Raw genomic sequence first — 24696 nt, 5'->3', positions numbered from 1 at the left:
CAAGAGGTGAATTATGCTGACTATGGCAACATACCTCTAGTATGGAATAATAATTTCAGGAAAATAGGAATAAAAAATTCAATTTGATTACATACAGTTTCACTTTTATATACAATTACTTGTTTTTATATGATTACTAAAAGATCTTTAATATAAACTTACCACTCTTATAAATTCAAACAATTCAATAACAGCTGAATTTAACAGATTGTACCGCGTTCCATTATCCAAAAGGGCGTTTATAACTGGTTCAAAAAGATTTCCTTTGGTGATGTAACGATTATAAAATTCATCCTTAAGGCCAATTATCCGCCTCATAAAGCGAAGTGCACCTAATATTTAAAAAATGTAAAAAGGGAATAATGAATTTACCAAAAATATTTTATAGCTAATTTGACATAAATGTTTAAATTTTTCAAAAAAATAAAACAGTACATGAAAGAAATTGAATGTTTAAAGTTTTCAATGTTTAAATTTTTGAATGTTTAAATCTTTCCAAAAGTAAAATAGTACATTGAAAAAAAATTGGGCTTTGAAACAAACAAAAACAAAAGTAAAATTTAGGAATGACAAGATTGGTTGGGTAGATGAGGGCTTGGTGAACAGAATTTAATACCCAGACCCACCAGGAAAGTAGAAGGAAAGAACTGACTCCATAAGTTTATTTTCTAACATCATGCACACACACAATAGTGATAATTAAAAAGAAAAGAACAATTAAAAAAATCCAGTATCTATAATACCAATCTAGCAACACTTAAAGGAAGATAGTAGGTGCATTATAAGAAGCACAGAATCAGGCAGCGAAGTGGGTAGGAGTGGTACAGTCTATTATATTTCTAGGTAGGAATGTATGGACGCAGATGTTTGCTTTTAATTTTCTTCAGATGTTTGCTTTTAATTTTCTTGATATACAATCAAAGAGACTATAAGTAACATAACAGATCTAAACTTTTAAAATGTTTTCAATGAAGAATATAGATCAACTACTCTTGCTTCTCTTGTCTTGGAACACTTACTTGTGAATTAATACTGCTTTCACATTATGACATTATTTACTTGTTTGTCAATTGTGTACGAACTACGGTAGATCAGACTGCATTTGCTAACAAAAAACAAGAGTAATAACTAAGGACTATATATAACTTGGCATTTCACAATTTATTATATAAAAAACAGGATTTCCTGCTTTATTATAATGATGGAGAGCTTGAAACCATACAAAGACTTATATACTGGAATTTCATCCAATCAGGATATACTGACATTAATGGGTATAATATACAATCTAAGGGATTATTTATGGAAAACCAAACATGAGAACATAAATCCTTTCAAAATTAGCATAAAAATACATGTAATTCCAAATGATTTGAATTAAATACAACTTTATCATTAAAGGATAGATGTCTAACAGATAACCAGGAAAAATATGAAAGTTAATATGGCAAACTCAAAAGGCAGATATTTAAATCTTCCACAAAAATAGTATATAACAACACTTAATATTTCATCTGATAAGATTAAGTAATAGATATTACAGAAATAAGGTCTAAGTGTTTTGTTAATTCACTGCATAGCGGAAGTGGCATTTTCATTCTATGGAAAAATGTGATTTATTAATGAGTGTGTTGGCATAGGTGGCTAGCTACCTAGACTATTACCTCATATCACATTCTAAAATACATTTCAGATATACTACATAAGCAAATATAAAAATCAAATGAGAAAAATAATGAAGAGAATATTTGTATTATCTTAGGACACAGAAATAAAGAGGTAAACTGAATTTATAATAATTTATGAAGCACTTAAAAATGTGTATGTGACAATATGTGTACATTATGTGTGTGAGGTGTGCATGGGGAATCTGGAGGACACCCTCAGGAGTCATCCAGCATATTTGAGACATGATTTCTCACTGGCCCGAAGCCCACTGACTAGTACAGACTAGCCAGCCAACTCAGCCTTAGAGAGTCTGTCTCTGCCCCCCTCCCCCAGGTATTACAAATGTGCGCACACTACCAGCCCTGCACTTGGGTTCTGGGAATCAAATTCATGCCCTTATGCTTGCAAGTCTCAACTGAGCCATTTTTCAGCCCTAATAAAGATTGTTTTTCAAAAAAGTTAAATGGAAAACATTAATAAAAGGCAAGTTTAAGACTGGAACTTCTCCTAAAACATAAACTATAATACACAAAAGGCTCTATGAAAAAATAATGCTCAGTTTACAATATATGAAAATGCAAATTAGGCTGAACATGATGACTCTCAGACCTATATTCCAACATTTTGTGGGTGGAGGCAGAAGTATAAGGATCATCCATAGCCATATAGTTTGAGGTCAGTTGGGCTACATAAGACTATTTCAAAATATATCTGCATCAGGCAGAGATAGGAGGACCGCCATGAGTTCAAGATAAGCCAGAGCTATGCAATACATCCTAAGCTACCTTGGGAATTCAGATTAAGGCCCTGTCCCCTCCATCTTTTCCTTTCTATCCATCCATTCATCTGTCCATCAGCCCGCCTGTCCATGTAGCATTATAGGATGCTGGGATAATGTCAAATGCTTTAGCTTTGGGGAAAGTTTTTCTCCTTCCTTCCTTCCTTCCTTCCTTCCTTCCTTCCTTCCTTCCTTCCTTCCTTCCTTCCCTCCCTCCCTCCCTCCCTCCCTCCCTCCCTCCCTCCCACCTATTAGTGTGACACAATAGGGTACTAGGAAAATGCTAAAGGCTTTAGTTTTTGGGAGGGAAAGTAATCTGGTAGGTAGGTAGATGTTAAAATTGAAGAATATATGAAAAAGTACACAAACATTTTGTCTGACAATTCTATTATTGTGAACCTTACAGAAACACATTAGCATATTAAAGATTATTGTATTATATACAGTGTAGTTGGGAATGCGTGAAAAAGCAAAATCAATTCTATAACCTATGTTTTAGATGGTAAATCAATTGTGGAAATCACACTATGAAATGTTACTTAGCTATCATTAGAAAAAATAAGATCACATAATTTGCAGTAGTGAAGGACAGAGAAATGTACTAGCACAATCTAATTTTCAAAAAGGTGAAAGCCCCCTGTATCTGTGTATGAATACATTTACGTATACTTGTATAGGGATAGAAAAAAATAAGAGCCACAGGTTATTAACGTTAAGTTTTTGCTTGTTTGTTTTGTCCTTTTGAGTCAACGTCTCATGTCCCAGGCCAACTTATGAATTGCTACGTACTGAAGAATGATCCTAAATTCCTGATCCTCCTTCCCAAGTGCTGGGATTATAGGTATGAGCGACTAAATCCCACCAACACTGGCTAAATTAAGGACCTAAAACTAAAGGAGGATAGGGGTATTAAGAGCAACAAACGAGGCTGGCAATTATCACTCAGTTGGTATAGTTTCCTGGCATTCACAAGGCACTCAGTTTAATACCTAGTGATGCATAAACTGTATGTAACACTTGTCTGTAATCCCAGTACTCAACAGTGAAGGAAGGATTAGAAAAATCCAGGCCACCGTTGGCTACATAATGAATTTGCATGTGCCCACCCACCCACACATAAAATTTGGTATTTTGAAGAAGCCTCGACATACCAGAAAAGTTCTATCAAGCAATGCTGTTATTGCACATTGGATTGTATTCCAACAAAACCTAGGATAATTCAGTTCAACCTAAATGTAAGCAATATGCATGTGGGAAAGCACGATTCCCACTCTTGCTCTTGTCCTCAGATTACAGAATACGAAGCAGAAGCAGTCGGCTCTCTCGGCCATCTCATTAATATCACACACAGTACTAATAAGCAGATGACTTCGCATGGGCAAATGGCATTTTACTTCTACTAAAAAGTATTCCTTAAATGATTTTTTTTAACAAAATTCTCATTATTACTTACACAAGGCCAAGAAAGTGTGCTTTGAATTCATCAACACCAAAACTCTTCTTAGCAAGTCCTTGTTCATGATATAGTTTTTTATGTGGTATGTGTGATGTTCCACACAAAATGTGAGTAACTCTAGAATTAAGGCAAGCAGCTGTGCTGTTTGATAATTATCTATGAAAGAAAGATATCTAGTGAGAATAAATATACCTAAAGAGAATAAATACATTCTGTGTCTTAGAGCGAAAAGTACATTTTATATAATTTTTAAAAAGTACATATATAAATACATTATGATATAAATATAGACTATTTAAAAGCATTACCGGTTTTAAGGCTCTAGTGTAAAAAATGAAGTAACAAAGAAAAGCTCAATATAAATCCACAAATGTGATATTAAACCCTGTCACACTGACAATTTCCTAGCAATGTATTCTTAATTAATGCTATCAATGCAAATAGGAACAAATTCAGAAATGGCACAACAGAGAACAAAGGCCTCAAAGCTCTTACCTGAAGTGGCTCAATGAAATATCTTTTAAATTTGTTTGTGTGCGTGTGCATGCGAGAGCTAGTATGGTTGTAGAGGACAGTCTTAGGAATGGGCTTTCTCCTACCACCTCTGGGGTCTGGGCACCAGAAGACAGCCAATATGTAAGCTCCTCTACCAACTATGCTGCCCGGCAGTCCCAATACCAATTAACATCTTTAAAAAGCCATCTTTAAGAAAAACGTTATTTTTTGCTATTCAAGGATCAAATAAAAACAATTTCATGGAGATGTTTAGTAGCAGCCATCTACACACATATACATACATACAAATTGTGAGAAAAACCTCACAATTTGTACTCATAAAATATGAATTTAAACTTACCAGGGCAAATTGTACTGGTTTTGTTAGATCCAAGCAAATGATCTTTAAAAGAAAAATTAAAATCAACTACTTCAGTAAATAATATTTTACATTTTCCTCATATTTCACAACATACAAGCATCCTTAATCATAATTTCTTTTAAATTTCATAATAACCACTGAGCTGCTTTCTTTGGTTAAATATCATATATCTTTTACAAAATTAGGTGAAGAGACTATTAAAATATAATAGTAGTGAGCTGGGCATAGTGGTGCACACTTTTAATTCCAGCACTCAGGAAGCAGAGGTAGGCAGATCTCTGTGAGTTTGAGATCAGCCTGGTCTACAGAGTGAGTTCCAGGACAGTCAGGGCTATACAGAGAAACCCTACATCACAAATACCAGAGACAAAGACAACAGTAACAGTGAAAATAAAAGTGAGGTTAAAACCAGGTGAGACAGATACATATTTTATTTTCTTTTATTCAACATTAGCAATTAGAATATATTTCTGCAATGTTGTGAGGAGTGTGGGGTCCCTTTGTTCCGTCCTGCCCGGCTACCTTACACCCAAAATAACCACATAGAAATTGTATTAATTAAATTACTGTTTGGCCCATAAGCTCTAGCCTCTTACTGGCTAACTCTTACATCTTGATTTAACCCATTTCTAATAATCTGTATGTCACCATTAGGTCATGGCTTACCGGGAAAGATTCAGCATGTCTGATCTGGTAGCTTCAATTTTTTTTTTTTTTTAGAATTTAAGTTTTGTCTTCCCTGCCTACCTCAGTTTTGTCCTATCAAAAGGCCAATGAAAGCAATACACAGGCAGAAGGACCTCCTACATCACTGCATCACATTGGCCATGAGGAGGCTAGGTGGGGAAGAGAGGGCACAGCTTCGACAGACTTGTAAGTCTGGGGGTGACCAGTAGTAGAAGAGGGGCTCAGGCCATTCATAGAATAGGGGACGCAGCTTCTTAAAAAACACAAAATGAGCCAGGTGGTGATATGCCTTTAATCCCAGCACTCGGGAGGCAGAGGCAGATGGATCTCTGAAGACAATCTGATCTACAAAGTGAGTTCTACGATAGGCTCCAAAAGCTACACAGAGAAACCCCATCTCAAAAGACCAAACAAACACACACCCATAAAATGCTGGAAGTTTAAAACTTCAGAGAAACACATACATTATGTTAAATTAGTTTTTTTTTTTTTTTGGTTTTTCGAGACAGGGTTTCTCCGCAGCTTTTTTTAGAGCTTGTCCTGGAACTAGCTCTTGTAGACCAGGCTGGCCTCGAACTCACAGAGATCCGCCTGCCTCTGCCTCCTGAGTGCTGGGATTAAAGGCGTGCGCCACCACCGCCCGGCGTTAAATTAGTTTTGATAAAGCCAACAGGCAATACATAAATATCTATTAGCAGTACTAACTATATATCTGCATATGGTATAAGTGCTAAAACAACTATGAAAATGCACAAATTTAATTACAAATTTAACAACAAAAATCTTCTAGACCATCTCTTTTTAAATTTACCTAACTTTGCTTACCCCCCACTCACACACAGACACAGTTTCTGGCCCTGAACTCATATAGATCTACCTGCCTCTGCCTCCTAGTGTTGGAATTAAAGGTATATGCCACCACCATCCATCAACTTTGCATTTATGATAATTAAGTTGATACATCAAAATTCAATTTAATTATTTAACTGCAATCTTCCATTATATAGATACTCTATATAATGTTCATTTTTTAAAATCATAAGCAATATAGTGACAGTACTGAACCTACCATATAAATGTAAAAATACTCTGTAGGGAAAATAATCAGAAAGCCATTAAAGCTGTTAAATGGAGTATGTCTATGTTGTAACTTTTATTAATTTCATAAACATGTCTTGACCAATTCCCCATCTCCTTTAGGACGGGAACTTATATGCCAGGCTAGCTAAAACTGGCTTTGAATTCCTAATCCTCTTGCCTCCACCTCTCAGTTGTGAAATTATAGGCCTGATGCAGCCACATCTAGCCATGGTGTCCTCTTAGTTGGTTACTCTAATAAACCAAAAATTGCTGCCAAACTGGACCTAGACAGCTACTAATGCCTAAGCAGTTCTTTAATCACATTGCTTCAAAGCTATCTTGTCTCCATTCCACTTTAACTCTAGAACTAGAACCTGCCATTAGTAAGTTATGAGCATAACCCATGCAACAAATATGGAGAAGCAACAACAACAAAAAAAAACAGACTAGAAAGAAAACACTTTTCCCACAAATTGGGCATTGACAGTTCTTACCAAAGACACCCACAGACAAGGACAATCATGACTTCATATTGCACTTTAAATCTCTCAGTAATATCCCCTCTGCCATATAAAGCACCACATAATACTTTATGGCCATCATATGCAAACAGACAAGAGAACTTACCCTTCTCACACTTGTCTTCTGACGTATTGGTCAAAAGTGGAGCTGTGAGGACATGCATGCAATGGTTGTAGAAGAAATTTAAAAACTCACTCTTCTCAGTTTTCTGAAATAAAATGTTTAAAAGAACACTTTGCATTTAAGAAACATTTTAAGAATTAGCAGTGAAGGTCATATTCGAATAACAATAAGATAATGTGAAAGACTCTCAAACTATCTAGAATCAAAGAAGCAAACTTACTTACATATACTTCAATGTGAATTTGACACACAGGAAGTCTAATAATTCATATTAGACATTAAAATGGTGAAAGTGAAAAAAAAGTGGAAACAGTTTTTCCATGGAAATTCAGAACAACTTTCAAAATTGAAGTGGGATAAAGACTAGATCCATCTGCTGAATACCATGGAGAGCACAACAAACAGCAAGGCACTGAGAACTTGAAAGCTATGAGCATTATGGTTTTTAAAATGTATTTTTATTCATGTGCATGTATATGTATGTGTACATACATGTATGTGGATTCCTGGAATATGTCAGAAGGGGGACTGGATTCCTTGGTAGCTGTAAACTACCTAACATGGGCGCAGGAAACTAAACTCTGTTCTGCAAGAGACCAAATACTGTTACCTGCTGAGTCACCTTTCCAGCCCCTTGGGATTATGATCGCAATGTTTTAGGTGGTTAAAAATAGGAGCCTGAGGACTGGCAAATGTACTTTGGTGTGTAAGCATTTGACTAGTATCTGCAGGGTCTTGAGTCCATTCCCCAAGTGTGTGTGGGAGTGGAGAGGCACTGACACTCTACATTTCACTGCCTATCCAAATCTGAAAAACCACTGAAGCAATTTATCAGTCTAGAAAATATGAAATCCAAATCTGTTCCTTAAAGACTAAAATTTAATTTATAAGACAATCTCTAATTTCTATCACCATTTTATTAAATAGTTGAGCCAACTAACTTACAACATTTTAAAAATAACATATACTTTCTCTTACTATAAGGGAATTTTATTAAGGAAAAATGATCTTTCATATTGAAATAACCACTATTAATATTCTGGAATCCTCCTTGAACCTTTCGTGATTTATGTAATTAAGAATCTGAGGGCTGGGTGGTTGGTGGTGATGTCCACCTTTATCCCAGTGCTTGGGAGGCAGAGACAGGCAGATCTCTGTAAGTTCGAGGCCAGCCTGGTCTACAGAGTGAGTTTCAGGACAGCCAGGGTTACACAGTTAAAACTGTCTTAAAAAAAACCAAAAACTTATTTAAAAATTACACTGTGCCCAAAGTTTAAACAAGTTATCATATAGAAGCCAAAGAACAAAAACTAAATTCCTAATCTAATTAATATTTCTGGGTCAGTGAGGGCTCAGCAGAAAAAAGCACTGCTGCCAATCATGACCAAACCTGAGTTTGATTCCTGGGTCCCTTGTCAGAGCTTATGCCTGCAAGTCATCCTTGGCCCTCCAAGGTATACCCTTTACCCATAACAAATAAAGGAAAAAGCTAAAAGCAAAAAAGGAACTGAACAGACAACACTGATACATTTACTGAAAATTAATACAGATACTTATCAAAATATTTGCTGCTTCTAAAGATCTTATTACAAAACTATTTAAGACTGTAAAGCCCAACACCTTTGACTTCAGTGTGAGTTCTTACATTAGTTGTAGCCAACATGTTCTCTGGATCAATTAGAGTACGAAGAAGTCCCATCAACTGAACTGCACCTCCGAGCTCAGGGTCAGTATCACAGATCATTTGTTCAATCACTACATTTATAAGAAGTATATCCTGGAAGAAAATATGTTTCCGTGAGACCGTGACATAAGATAAACATACCAACTGAAGGAATAAAATCAGAGCACAGAAAAAAAAATCAAAAGTACAGAATACTTTAAAGATTTTTTTCTATTTCTCAAAATTCTGAGAATATTTAGAGTGAATAGAGATAGACAGAGAGAGAGAGAGAGAGAGAGAGAGACAGCAAAGACTGTCACCATTCTAGGTGTTAGCGCTGGGTAAAAATCAATAGGCTGATCAAGCATATATGAACACAGAACATGTGACCCTAAAACTGATCATTTCAATCTTTAAATAGAAAACTCTTCCTAGAAAAAGGACAAGCAGTAACTTAGCACACACCTTTTACAAGACCCGAGAACAGTGTCATAAAGTGACTTAGCATTAGGTTTACTGTTACCCACATTTCTATTCTTTGTGTATGTTGTTTTTGCACGCACTATATGTGTGTATAGAAGCCTAATGCTGATGTGCAGGATCTTCCTCTTGTTTTGTTTTCTGAGATACTCTCTGGAGTCCCTGGCTCTCCTGAATTCAGGCTGGTCATGCCTGCCTCTGCCTCTAGAGTGCTGGTATTAAAGATGTGTCCTATTATGCCATGCCCAGCTTGTACACTACTTTTTGAGACAGGGTCTCTCACTGATTCACACAGACCTCCTGTTTCATTAACCAGCACTGTGATTATAGGTGCTGGGTTTTCTCTCACATGGGTTCTGGGGACCCAAACTCTGTTCCTTAAACTTGTGTGACAAAGTACTTTACTGACTGAACCAACATTTTTTTTTTAAGCATAGAAATCTTAAGAATTACAACAGGAAAAAAAGTGATTGTCATGTCGAAGGAAAAACACTCTGTCATCAAAAGTATACTCTAAACAACTTGTTATCAGGTACCCCAAAGTGTTGGGATTATAGGCGTGAGACACCTTGTTGCCCCACCCCATTATCTCTTTAACTATAGCAGCATCCCTAACTTTAAGAAACAGAAAGCGATGGTGACACATGTCTGCATCACAGCACCTGAGAGGCTGAGGCAGGAGTCTATGAATTCAAAGCTAGACTGATGCACATGCTAACTGTCTCAAAGCAAAAGCAGAGGGGCCTCCAACACAAAGGTTAGGTGGCAGACAACTGCTTGTGATTATAGATTCAAAGGATCTTATGACTTCTCCTGGGCTCCAGTGGCATCTGTGTGCATGTGCTTGACACACAAACACACAAATCTTAAAACAGAAAGCAGAACAACAAAACAAAACAAACAAAACTAAGCCAAGAAACATTGTAAGCAACTAAGAAATACAAAAAGTAAAAATATAAACATACATTAAGACTAAACATAAAACAAAAATAATGTAGCTAGCTAGTCAATGGTGCACATGCCTTTAATGCCAAGTAAAAGCAGGCAGATCTATTACTTCAGTTCATTTTGCTCATATTGCATAAATATTTTTATAGTGGGAAAACAGTATTTTTCTTATTATTCAACTTTCATTCCCATTTAAAAATAGGAACTGAGTAAGTAAAAACAAATTCTTAGTTATACAAAATCATTACTTGGTCTGTACATCTAAGGGACTAAAATGTCTTTCCATTAAAGATGGTTGTCCTTCTAACAGTCGTGCTCCTACTGCTTTGGTGGGCACATCCTGACTGTCAGGGTAGCAGTATAGCACACAGGGCTCATGCCTGAATAACACTGTTTGATGACTTTCCTTTCCAATTTCTGGCATGGTGAAAACAGGGAGAAAGCTTATAGGTTAGTTCCAGTGTGATTTCTCGATCCTACAATTATGGAGTGTGGGATTTTGGCACTATCATCTTATCATCTATTCTTGGTGAGCAAGAGCGGTGATAGTAGCCTGTATTTGTTTGGGGAGCCTCAGGAGCCTCAATAACTCACAACTCATAGGGAGGTATCCCTTCTCTCACACAGATTTTTATTTAATAGCCTCTGGTTTCTGAGGCACATTAAATTCTGTTCAAATGCTTTTTAAATTAAAATTTTAATTACCCTAAAATATAAAAAATGCCTTCCATTACTACTATATATTCTTTTTTTTTTTTTTTCGAGACAGGGTTTCTCTGCAGCTTTAGAGCCTGTCCTGGAACTAGCTCTTGTAGACCAGGCTGGCCTCGAACTCACAGAGATCCGCCTGCCTCTGCCTCCCGAGTGCTGGGATTAAAGGCGTGCGCCACCACCGCCCGGCTACTATATATTCTTAAATGTAAGATTATGGTTATGACTTCTCCACGGGTAACACACAAAATTCAGCATCACTACTCACATCGTCACTCTGCTGGGCTTCTTGCATCACAAATTCTCGGACCATAGATGGACTAAACTCTACCAGATAAGAAAATATATCTGTAGCAGCTGATCTGACTTGCAAGTCATCCATGCCCTGATAAAAGGGAAGCTGGGTTAGAGACTGGTAACAAAGGTTAGTCTTGCATTCCCTCTTCTCTCTCAAACTCACAAATAAACCCTTAGAATTTCAGAATAACATTTAACTTCAATTTGCAGTATCTCTTTCCTCCCCAGATGAATGCATCCCCTCCACTTCTAATTTCTGGATTAAGACACCAAACAATTAAAATATATTCCCCCGCCCCCGCACCTAAAAACTGTTATATTTGGGAGCAGCTCAGTATTTATTTCTAATGGTTTTTACCAGCTTAAAAGAAATATTCAGAGATTATACATAAGCATGAACAGAGAGCTGAGTTCACACTTGTAACCCACTAACACAGGCACACACATGGCATACATTTCACATAAATACACATACACACAAAGAAAACAAAAAATAAAATTTTAAATAAAAGACACATTTTAACGTGAAGACTTAAAATTATCCTCATTTAAATTTTTTTTATCTGAATGCCTACAAATCAAATACATGTAACCGAAAGCTGAGAATTATAACTCTTGACTCAGTATGTTCTCACTCTACCAACTGGATTAAAAGTGAAGACACCTTACTCAATTCTATAAAGCACAGTGTCACTTAAGGAAAAACAAGTCTATGAAAAACAAACACAAACACTGACGACACAAATCTTAACCTGGTAAGAAACCACTCTGTGGTGACTCAGCATTGGATGAACGACTAAACGATAAGTCAGCACTATGCAAATATTTTACTAGCCAAAAAATAAATCTATGACAAAAATCACAACTTCAAAAGCACAAGAAGAAACCATAATTACCATTACAATTTCTAGAGCAGGAAGAATTCCCAATTTTGCCAAGGTTTTGAAAAAGGCATCCCTGTTCTGAGGTTGTAATGTCTGAGAAAATGCACAAAATTCCTTGAAGAAATTAACCTGTGAGGTTAAACATTAAAGTGAGAAGTCAATAAACATGAAGATAAAACTGGGGATACCGTAAGGTTAGCTACCAGAGTATGGAACTCATCCTTCTGAAGAACTTCATCTTTTCACACGTCCTGGCTCATTATATTAAAAGTTAGTGCGAGCATACTGGCTTATACTATCTTCCTAAAACTCGGGAGGCAGGAGGATCAGGAATCTGAGGCCAACCTAGGCAACAGATAAATAAATAAACCTCGTCTCTTTAAAAATAAAGCCTGGGGTAGACCAGATGACTCAGTGGGAGAGTCACTTGCTGTAAGTCTGACAACTTGAGCCTGATTCCTGGAACCCGCATAATAGAAAGAAAGCTAATCCCACACGTTTTCCTCTGACCTCCACTCACACATGTGTGCACCACTCCCCAATTGTAAAACATAAACGAGGGTGACATAGATATACGCAGGTGTACACACAAACAAACCAACAACAAAACTCTAGCATCATATTAAAAATAAACCTAGCTTTACTTCTCAAACACTGATCTTCTCTAAACCCAATGTAAAAAAAAATGCCACAAATCTGATTACATTCAAAGAAAGCAAAAATCTAGTAAATAGCAATTGTTGATTTTCCCTCTAAAATAGTTAACTCTCAAAACAAAAGCAAAACTCCAAGGCTCCTAAGACCCCTTAATAGACACGTTAACAAGTAAACATTTCTAAGGAACCAAATATTTATCATTCATTTATTTTAGAAGTGTTTTCCTTCCATCTCTGTAGTTTTGTTTCTGCATCTCCATTATATAACAAATGTCTATAGTTCTGTCATGCTATAAGGCATTTAAATTTCCTTGGGGAGGGTACCCATGTGTGTGGGAATGACACACATTATTTTCTGAAACATGTAAAAACAAGTTTCAGAAACTGAATAAATGACTTACCAATTCACGTCGTTTATCATCATCCGTAGCTTCATCTGTTAACTGTGCAAAGACTTCGGACAAAAACTTCTCATCTTCCTGCATGAAAAGATATATTGCTATGAAATATTAGCAGAAGTATAGTTACATTATGTATTCCTTACACAAAGTATAGTAAAAAAACAAATTGAAATTCAAAAGCATATTCATTTATGAAACCTGAAGTTTGAGGATGTATTTATTTACAGTTTTCTAAAACTTAGAACTTCTGTGGAAGTTAACACAAACTAGAGTCTCCCTACACAGGAAGAAACAGAACAAACAGCTCCAGAGGCAGATCAGTCAATTCATTTACTTTCATTCTGATAGCTTTTCTAAATCAGTTTTTATTTACTCTTAATTTAAACACAGTTGAAATAAACCTGAGGATCTCACTGTCAGTTCATATGTACCAGAAAAAAAGAACAAGACAGGTAAAGGGTTATGGCGGCAGGCAGGAACATGTGAGATCATACAGAGCGCTTTAATCTATAGCCAAGGATAAAATAAAATGACAAATCACTACAGTAATTGCACCTGATGACAAAGAGATATTAAAAATTTGTATGTCTAAAATGTAGAAGAGATATTTAAATTATAATTGTGCTTGTCTGAATAAAATGAAACCATCAGATATAAAAGATGCATTTGAAACATGTCTTATATGAACCATTCATTAACCAAGGATCTCAAAACTGCCTCCAAAATAAGGTGGAGAACTTAACTGAAGATATAGTCCTCACCAGTTAGAAAAGTACCAAGCATCAACGGGGAGTGCTAAAAGACAGAGATAAAAAAGGGTTCTAAATGAGTGACTCAAACTGGGCAGCGGTGGCACACGCCTTTAATCCCAGCACTCCAGAGGCTGAGGCAGGTGGATCTCTGTGAGTATGAAGACAACCTGGTCTACAAAGTGAGTTCCAGGACAGGCTCCAAAGCTACAGGGAAACCTGTCTTGAAAAGACAGAGTGACTCAGAATGGTACGACTTTATGTATTCACTGACTCCTTTTAGACACTATATATCATGGCTCGATACATTTAGAACAAACAAGGATGTTTCAAAACCCACCTCTATGAAACTTGATTTTAAGTGACTTGCTCTAAAAATATTATAAATGTAACATCTGTAAATATGTATTTCCCCTGTTCACATCTTTTATAAACTTTGTTTCTTTCCACAGATCTCCCACATTAAATTTTTATTCTTTCCAGCTAAAGGTTTTTAAACTCTGAGTATTTTCAAAGGAGAATGTTCCAAAGTCTTGATAAGTGCATTTCCCCTTAAATTCTTCGCACAACTTGCCACTTATGAGGTGACAGCCAAACCACTGAAACTATTCATGAAAGCAATCTTAATGATGTTCATCAGGAGCCTCTTCCCCCTCCCCTAATTTACAGCATCATTTCTGTGACTTCTTTAAGCTATGAAGCATTATGTTCAGGGTATATGTTAGGAAGAAAGTGATTGACAATATAAAGCCTGAAGCTGGGATACTTTTTCCTAAATCCTTGCTTCTCCAAGTCACAAAAGTAATCACTTTTGATTATTTTTCTTTTCTGTAAGCCTTAAAAGCTTTTGTTTTAATAAGACAACTATCACAGCACATGTGGCTACTTTTCTAGATAATGAAACCTCTGGGGAGAGGTTCTAAATCAGGGCTGGGACATAGCTCAGTGGGAGAGTTCTTTTCTAACCATGAGAATAATTCTTAGTGGTACAAACAAAAATAAGAACAAAACAAACATCAGGTAGTTTAAAGTTCATTAACAATTTCACAAATTGCATTTCATGAATCATAAATAAATGAAAATTTCTTGGTATGGTAGCACAAGCCATTAATCCCAGCACTCAAGAAGGCAGAGACAAGAGGATCACTATGAGTTTAAGGCCAGTCTGGCCTACATGGTGAGTTTCTAAACAGCCAAAGCCACTAGTGAGACCCAACCTTAAAAAAAAAATAAAAAATAAACAAGTAAAATAAAATTTCTTTAAACCTTTGCTTTATATCATAGATTTGACAAATAGAATTATAAAATATATGTAAAATGATTAAGAAAATTTTGCAAATATTTATATATTAGTTTACACAATTTAGTTGAACTATTTTTGTCAGTCCTGGGAACTGGTAAGTAAGCATTCTCTACCACTGAACTACATCTCCAGACATTGTTTTTCAACTACAAAAAAATGTTATGATTTACTGTTGTGGATCTGGAAACCCTTAAGTCAAGCAATCACTTAGATGCTATATTTGAGAATCTGACATTCTTTGTATTAACTCCATAGTATGGCCATATGTAGCACAATTAATAAAAACCCAGAGACAGATATTGGGGTTCAACCTGAAGAACTGAAAAGCAAAGCAGTCAGTCACTGGCTCTTTCTTCTCCTGTCTGAAAATGGCGATCCTGCCTCCAGAAATCCTCAGAATGAGACTGAGCCTGAAACCTGTCTCCTCCCATCTTATATCCTCTGCTGGGAGTAAAGGCGTGCATCACTACTGCTCAGATTCTATGGTAAACTAGGTGGCTACTGGGATTAAAGGTGTGTGTCACCACTGCCTGATCTGTATAGCTGATCAGTGTGACTGTTCTACTCTCGATCTTCAGGCAAGCTTTATTTATTAAAATAAAAATGAAGTATCACTACAGCCACATTTTTAATTTCCTGATACTGATTTTTCTGTCTGTGTTTAAAACAGCATCCTGAAATGAATAGTAGATCACACAACTGAAATCACAGTGCTCAGGAAAAATGAGGAAAATCCTGAGTTCAAAGTCAGCCAAATAAAATTAAAAAAAAACCCAACAAAACACCACATCCCATTTGCTATAAAAGGAACGTAATATGTTATTTTAACTTTCCTTATGTCCTTTACTGAAGAATAATGAACAACTGATAGGTAGGACCAGAAATGGTGGTACATGCACGTAATTCCAGGAACTGGGAGTCACTCTCAGCTACACTGTTAAGTTGAAGGCCAGCCTGGGTTTCATCAGTGGGAAACTCCTACAAGCTGTCCTCAAATATGCCCTCCCCATAGTATAGCACACATGCACATACACAAACACAATAAATGTAATAAAAAGCACCTTATACTAAAACTTAAAAATCTTAAAAAATAAAAACTGTAAGACAGTCATGCTTTCTATGTTTAATAGAACATTTAAAGTAAACAAAGTATATCATTATCACCGGCTTAAATTATTAGGAACACAACACCTTGAAAATAGAACTGTGAAAAGTAATTTACTTACCTGCAACATGCTGACTATTTCAACTTTGTTGAAGAAAATAAAAGATGTAAGAGTAGAAAGAAAATTCTCTTCAAAAACAGAAGGTGTAGGCAAAATGATGTCCTGAATGTACTGTACCCTGTAAGTCTGATGTATTTTTTGCCTTAGTTCCGAGTCTGTTATTGGTATAACTTCCTTAAACTTTGCAGTTTTGGTCAGGAATTCTCTATGCCTTTTTGGCTGGGCCAAAGCAGGGTCATATTCAAGGCATCCCACGACATCCATGATACACTCATCAGAAAACATTACCTCAAAAAGAGTTGCCTTATTTAGGAATAAGATTCCTCTAATAATCTCATACAGATGGTGTAAGCCTTCAGTGTTTTCTAGGTCCTCACAAGCTTGGAACAGCTGCAGTAGTTTTTTGATATAGCCTTCATTTTCCAAGGCCAGAGCCAGCTTTTCCCTACGGATAGGCGAGGAAAGAACTGAGGTAACTAAGTCAGCAATCTCTTCAAGTTTACTGAGTTCACATGTGGGCAGGTCAATTAGATGACTAGTTTCTGGCATTTCTTCAAATCGTTCTTCTTCTGATTCATCAATGAGGTCCTGTGTGACTTCTACTGATGGATCCTTACCTTGAACCTAAAAACACCCAAGTACAGCTGGTTATCTTAAAATACAAAATAGTTTAACACTCTGGAAATCAAATCACTGACCATCGAATTTATGTAAAAGTACCGTGAACACCGAGCACAGCGGCTCACCTGTAATCTCAGTGCTTGAGAGGTGGAGGCAAGAATCAGGAAATTCAAGGCCAGTCTAGTTAAGAAATGACATTCTCAGGACTGGGCAGTGGCTCAGTTGGTAAAGCACTTGCCATACAAGCCTGAGGACCTCAACTCCTCAACCGGAGCTCCAGAAACCAACAAATGCAGGACATGGTGGTGGGCACACTTGTTCGTAATCCCACTGTGGGGGAGAAGACAAGTGAAGAGGAGAAATAACAACAGAGGCAAAGGAATGACCAGATGACTATGGAGTAAGGGAAATCCAATGATATGTGCCTCAAAGGCTAAGAGCAAGAAATAATACTGGCTCGATTATACCAGATGCCTGAACAGATAGTGACTCTTACTTTTTAGTTAAACAACATTGGCACTGTTGACTCAACTCTTACGTATTAAATTTTACAATACTGATCACTGTATGTTGGGAAATTACACTGAAGCCTCCTGAGGATGTAATGCTGAATGAAAATGACTTAGATTCACTAAGCACTGGCTAGTTTTTTCTTTCTTCCTTCCTTCCTTCCTTCCTTCCTTCCTTCCTTCCTTCCTTCCTTCCTTCCTTCCTTCCTTCCTTGAGACAGGGTTTCTCTCTGTAGTCCTAGCTGGTCTGGAACTTCTATTTAGAGCAGGCTAGTATCAAAATCACAGAGATCCACTTGCCTCTTTTTACTTGGTGCTGGAATTAAAGGTATGTGTTACTACTTTCAACCTAGCAATATTTCTTTCTTTTTCTTTCCTGTCCTTTTTGGAGACAGGGTCTCATTGTATAGCTCTGGCTGTCCTGTAACTCACTTTGTAGAACAAGATGACCTTGAATTTAGAGATTCATCTGCCTCAGCCTTCTGGGATGAAAGGTGTGTACCACCAAAACTGCCTTGGGTAATTTCTACATTAAATAGCTGCTTTTTGTTGTTGTTTGTTTTTGTTTTGTTTTCATATCATTCTGTGTTTGTTATAGAGCACACATGGAGGTCAGAGGACAACATGAGAAAGTGAGTTCCGCTTATCCACTATGTGGGGTTTCAGAGACTGAAATCAGGAATAGCTCTGAACAGTTACTGTGAGGTACAAGCTGCAGTAAATCACAGAGGAAGAGCTGGAGAGATGGCTCAGAGGTTAAGAGCACTGATTGTTCTTCCAGAGGTCTTGAGTTCAATTCCCAGCAACCACATGGTGGCTCACAACTATCTGTAATAAGATCTGGTGCCCTCTTCTGGCCTGCAGGGACACATGCAATAATACATAATTAATAAATAAATCTTTAAATAAAATAAAATGCTGCTAGTTTAAAAGATATTTTTAAAAAATCACGGAGGAAATAGTAATGGAATTGGTATAAAACAAACAAAACCCCAAAATTTTATAGAACAGTGTAGTTATTTCTTTATATTTATTTATGATTATAATTAGTGGGTGTGGGCAGTGCCTGGTGTGTCTGTGGAGGTCAAAGAAACATATAATTTAATCTTATTTTTTTAAAGATTATATATATATATATATATATATATATATATATATATATATATATATATATATATAAAAGTTCTGCCTGTATTTCTGCCTGCAGGCCAGAAGAGGGCACCAGACCTCAATATGGATGATTGTGAGCCACCATGTAGAGGCTGGGAATTGAACTCAGAAACTCTGGAAGAGCAGTCAAAGCTCTTAACCTCTGAGCCACTTCTCTAGCAGCGTAATATGTTATTTACTGAAAAATATTACTATGCACAGCTATGTTGTAGCAGACAGATAAACCAAGATTACAATTCTAAAAAAGGTGTTACTTTCTAAATTTTTGAAATTTATCATTTAAGTTACCTTTATATGCCATTAAAAATATTCCAAACAGCTTCATAAAATGTCTTCATATTCTCTTATCCTTATAATGTAGTGATTTTAATATTTTTATACTTCATGTGTGTTTTTACTTAAGTAAGTTTCACTTCATAAATTGAAGTGTAAATTAAGACCAGAATAGCAAATATTTACTGAAAATACATTAAAGGCAAACAATTCATATTGGTGTAGGAGTTTCTTCTTTCTATATGTTGCTTTCATTGGCTGAATAAAGAAACTGCTTTGGCCTTTTGATAGGGCAGCACTTAGGTAGGCAGAGTAGACAGAACTGAATGCTGGAAAGAAGGACAGCCGAGAACAGCCACAGAGCTGCCAGATCAGACATGCTGAATCTTTCCTGGTAAGGCACGACCTCGTGGTGATACATAGATTAAGAGAAAAGGATTAAATTAAGATGTAAGAATTAGCCAATAAGAAGCTAGAGATAATGGGCCAGGCAGTGTTTAAATGAATACAGTTTCTGTGTGATTATTTCGGGTATAAGCTAGCCGGGAGGCCGGGACAAACAAGGGGCCACCACTCTCCACACAACATCAGATTATTTTTAGGCCTTCAATTCTAATTTACAGAGATTTTAGAATGTTAAAAATACAACTGGTTTTTATGGGAATGCACAAGAAACAACATAAAAAGTATTTACAGGTTTAAAGACAGAAAAACCAGAAAGGCAAAATAATAGCATAACAATTTCAATTTTATTCCATGTACATTTTGCATGAATACATGAAATACTTTATACTGGAATTTTTATATTTCAGAGTTATGCTATTTAATAATGTATATTAATAATGCTCATTAAGAAAATAACATGTAAAAGAAAGTATCCATTTCCAGCTAAAAATTTACTGACCCAGGGATACATAGGGAATGGGAAGATTCATTTAAATTTTTCCTTGTATTTTTGAGATAGGGCCTCAAGTGTTCTAGGCTACTCTCAAATTCACACACACACACACACACTCACGTATACATACCTTTTATCTAGATACATATATATGTAATGTATCTCTACACAAAGATACACATACACATTTATGTATATATATCAACACACACACATCTGGCATGACCACAAACTCTTGATCCTTTGGTTCTAAACGCTAAGAAAATGGGTTTGCATCAATATGCCTGGCTACAGTTTCTTGAAGCATGTGGCAAAAAATAAAAACAAACAAAAATGATTATGATCAGATTTAGAAAAGCAATTTAAAAATTCTAAGAATCACCAAAAGGACCTGGGTATAGTAGTTCATGCAATAATCCCAGTAAACTGAGGCTTGGGAAACTGAGGCATGAGGTTTGAGGTCAACCTGGCAATTGAGTGAAACTTTTTAACAAACAGAATCATAGAGAAAAGCTCAAGTGAGAGAGAATGATAATAGCCAAACAATGAAATCAACCTATTAGAGACATAAAGATCTGTACTAGGCAGTCATTGAAACAGATCTGTCACTAAAAACAAAGACACAATCAATTTAAAATTCTAATTATCAAGTATTAGTCATAAAAAGTCTAAGAAGTTAAAAAAAGAGTGGTGCAATGTGGCATCATGGGAAAAGAAAATGGACATCAAAAAACTGCTGAGGTCTAAACAGCATGAGTTTTAGTTAATAATATTTAACACTAGTTTATTAATTGCAACTAATATTCTGTATTAACATGAGATGCTAAATCTTGCTGCACTACATGCAGTTGAGTGCAGGAGTTGTCTGGAGTGAGTAAACTCACATTCCCCAAGCCCCAATCCCCGTTCTGAGACATGTCTCATATGGCTTAGGATGGCCTCAAACTTACTACGAAGCTGACGATGACTTTAGATTTCTGATCCTCTTGCTATTACCTCCCGAGTGTTGGGATTATAGGTGCTCACTACCATGCTTGGCTTAACCAAGCTGGAGCTGAACCCAGGGCCTCCGGTATGTTAGGGAAGCACTCTACCAACTGAGTCACATTCACAGTCTTGTTCACATTTAAAAAAAGAAAAATCTAAATATGGTAATATTGTTGCCCCTAATTTAAAGTGGAATAATCAGTTAGAACAAATAAAAAACTGTCTAAGACTGAGGATGCTGGGCAGTAGCAGAGCACCTCTTTTGTTTTTTTTCGAGACAGGGTTTCTCTGTGTAGCCCTGGCTTTCTTGGAGCTCACTTTGTAGACCAGGCTGGCTTCACATTCAGAGACCTGCCTGCCTCTGCCTCCCTAGTGCTGGGATTAAAGGTGGCAGAGCATTTATTTAGTATTAATTAGGACCTGGGTCAGATTACAGGCACCTGAAAAATACACAAAAATCATGCTAGAGTATTAAAATATCAGCTTATTACCTTCCCATAGTTTAACAAATACTCCTAACGTGAAAAGAAAAAAACAAGTGATGTGTACAATCATATCTATAAATATTTATATATAAAAAACTTACTTGACAAATTTTTTCCCAGATCTCATCACAGCCAGCTTTTTCTTGAAAACTTAGAGCCAGATCATAATTTTCAGCTTCTGACCAAACAATTAATGTATCCTGTTTTAAAAAAAAAAAAGATTTCTCATTACCATACTAGAAAAGATGTATCTATGAAACATAAAACAAAAGTTAAGAACTGGCAGCTAAAACACATTTAAGCTACAGCGTACATCAATAAAGTATTCTGTTTCCCCTTTAAAGTTCTGTACTATACTCTCAATGGAAGAGAAACTTTGGTATCAAAAATGACACTGAGCAATTTAAATAAGCTAGAATAGGTATGTAGGCTCTAGCTAACACTTCTTAACCTTCTTGAGCAAGACTGTAGATATTCCAACCATCTGCTTTCTGTGGTCCAGAAAGTCAGCCACTCCAATCAACAATCTACATGCCGACCCTTTCTTTTTAAGTGGTTGTCAAATGATTAAAAGCATGCAAATACCTTCAAACAAATTTAGATTTAACCCTATTTTGGCACATACAGACTTATTTTTGTTTTATGTGTGAATGTTTGCATGTGTGGTGCTTTGAATGGTAAATGTGCCCCACAGCCTCTGCATTAGAATACTTGGTGTCCAGTTGGTGGTATCTGGGAAAGCTTAGGGAGTATGGCCTATCTGGCATTGGAGGTGGGCTGGGAGAGTTCCAACATTTGGGCCATTTCTAGTTTGTTCCTCTATTCCCTGTTTGTGGTTCAAGATGTAGGCCCTGAGCTGTCAGCTGTTCCTGTTATCACGCCTGCCTGCTGCCATGTGTGGCTAACATAGTTAAGAATAATGGGTTAATATAAGTTATAAGAGTTAACAAGAAGCCTGAGCTAATGGGCCAATAAGTTTATAAGTAATGTAGACTCTCTGTGTGATTTCTTTGGGGCTTAATGACTGTGGGAACCGGGTAGGACAGAAACTCTAACAAGCCAGCCCTCATGTTACAGAATGGCGCCCACGTGGATAACTGCATCCACAGAAAGCCCGAGAAAGCCTGGGAAAGAATAAAGCATGTTTTCTTGGTAGCAGCAATTTCTCAGATCTGCTTCACTTGCTAGAGGCAAGCAAGCGCTCTCATTTAAGAGAGGCTTCCTGACTCAGCTTTAGCTGCAAAACCTTGCAGCTCTTTTAAGAGGTCCTGCCACGAAACACTTAAATGGTGTTGATGAAAAGATGACCGCAAGCTTTTCAGTTTTCAGTGTAGCAGGAAAAAAGCTGTGCCGTTTTAAAATGCTGGCTTTCTGGGCCGTCCTGCCAGGGCAAACTCTGACTCTTTCAAGCAGGCGGTCCTGACTATGGAGCTTATGAGTGTTGTTTAACACTGTTGCAGCTTGCTTGCTTGCAAGGACCTTAAAACACCAGAGTTGTGGCAATAAACATGGAATCTCATAAAGCTAAGGAATGGGCTGAATCCAGCCATCAAAGCCATGGCTTTAATCCTACCCATATTGCTTGGTAAATTAAAGACTCATGTGGTCAGAAAAAGAGAGATATACAGTAAAAAGAGATTCAAAGACAAAGAAAACCTCTAAATGGTTTCCAGTGTGTTAAAAATTATATGCAGGCTAAAGGTTAAAGTCGTTAAAAATAAAAAAGAAGCCGGGCAGTGGTGGCGCACGCCTTTAATCCCAGCACTTGGGAGGCAGAGGCAGGTGGATCTCTGCAAGTTCGAGGCCAGCCTGGTCTACAAGAGCTAGTTCCAGGACAGGCTCTAAAACTACAGTGAAACCCTGTCTCGAAAAACCAAAAAATACTAATAATAATAAAAAAGAAAGAGAGTACTTGGGTGTGGTGGTATACACCTTTAATCCCAACACTTGGGAGGCAGAGGTAGATTGACCTCTGTGACTTCAAGGGGCAGAAGTAGATTGACCTCTGTAACTTCAAGGTGTGGTAGCACACACCTTTAATCCCAGCTCTAGGAAGGCAGAGGCAAGTATCTCTGTGAGTTCAAAGACAGCCTGGTCTACAGAGTTATTCCAGGTCAAAGATATATAGAGAACCTGTCTCAAAAGTCAAAAAATAAAAAGAAACAGGTTAAAGTAAAGCCACATAAAGATGGAAAATATGCAGAGAATCTTGATACTGTATGCTATTATGCTCTCTTTGAATTGTTTGAATGCCGAGGAAGGAGCAACAGCTGCTAAAAGATATTTGCTTATAAATGCTGCTGAATTAATCCAAGATAGGCATTTCAAAAATAACTTGACTTCAAAATTGAAGTCAAAAGGTATGTTACTTTGGAGAAGAGATTTTGCTCTTGTTTCCACAGGAAAGACCGTGGATTCATTCTGAAGTTAAAAAATCCAGGTTTGATCAAGGGAGACTACATAAGAAATCTCCGGTATGAACAAATGGCCCAGATGTCCGAGTTCTACATCCAGAACAGATTCAAGACTGCTGCCTGAGATGATCAAGACTCACAGGATATTCCAGTCAGGACTTGATTATAACTCTTAAATTTTCTTTAGGTCCCCATAAGATTATCAGCGACCCAACCAGCAGGAAGTAGCCTGGAATACTATGCCCATATTCCCCAAAAATGGACTATGGATATTTTAATTTGTTTAAAAAAAAAAAAAAAGAGGGAAAAGTGTTGTGGGGAGAATTGTCTGTATTCTGTCAATCATATTTTAAATAAACACTGATTGGCCAGGCAGGAAGTATAGGTGGGTCAACCAGACTGGAAGTAGAGGTGGGGAGATGAGAACTGGAGAATGCTAGGAAGGAGGAAGCCAATTCCTCCCAGTCCAGCCCAGACCACCGAGAAGCAAGATGTAATCTACCTGGCAGAGAAAGGTACCAAGCCATTATATGTTATAATGAGCTAATACAAAGCTTGAGCTAATGGGCCAATCAGTTTATAATCTAATGTAGACTCTCCGTGTTATTTTCTTTGGGACTTGCCGGCTGTGGGAATGGCAGGACAGAAACCCCACAAGCAGCCCCTCAAGTTACACCCGACTGTAACCCTAACTCTTATGAACTTTGAAACTGTAAGCCCAAATAAACCCTTCTATTACTTTGGGCATAGTGCTTTGTCATAATATAAAACAGAAAAATTACAACTAAAGACTCTGCTACCAGGGAATGGATGGACTACTGCTATGAAGA

At 36.9% G+C, this 24696-nt stretch overlaps 1 protein-coding gene across 7 annotated transcripts in view; it reads right to left on the bottom strand.

Moving 5' to 3' along the window:
• Ppp4r3b (protein phosphatase 4 regulatory subunit 3B) overlaps positions 1-24696 on the bottom strand; it is a 54010-nt gene that overhangs the window by 14117 nt on the left and 15197 nt on the right. For 2 of the 7 annotated variants that reach the window (XM_038322619.1, XM_038322628.1), the window contains 10 exons: positions 21554-21652; positions 16510-17133; positions 13232-13309; positions 12187-12303; positions 11262-11378; positions 8837-8968; positions 7174-7276; positions 4759-4800; positions 3900-4058; positions 163-332 (listed from right to left, as the gene is read on the bottom strand). In XM_038322619.1, the coding sequence (XP_038178547.1) occupies positions 163-332; positions 3900-4058; positions 4759-4800; positions 7174-7276; positions 8837-8968; positions 11262-11378; positions 12187-12303; positions 13232-13309; positions 16510-17133; positions 21554-21652 (1641 nt within the window). Of the gene's footprint in view, positions 1-162; positions 333-3899; positions 4059-4758; positions 4801-7173; positions 7277-8836; positions 8969-11261; positions 11379-12186; positions 12304-13231; positions 13310-16509; positions 17134-17255; positions 17461-21553; positions 21653-24696 lie in introns of those variants that run through there. The other 5 variants (XM_038322653.1, XM_038322663.1, XM_038322645.2 and 2 more) reach the window with 4 other exon arrangements.

This window comes from Arvicola amphibius, chromosome 1 (genome assembly GCF_903992535.2).
Source record: "Arvicola amphibius chromosome 1, mArvAmp1.2, whole genome shotgun sequence".
NCBI lineage: Eukaryota > Metazoa > Chordata > Mammalia > Rodentia > Cricetidae > Arvicola > Arvicola amphibius.
Note: the sequence above shows the minus strand (reverse complement) of the source record. Positions and strands in the feature narration are given on the sequence as shown.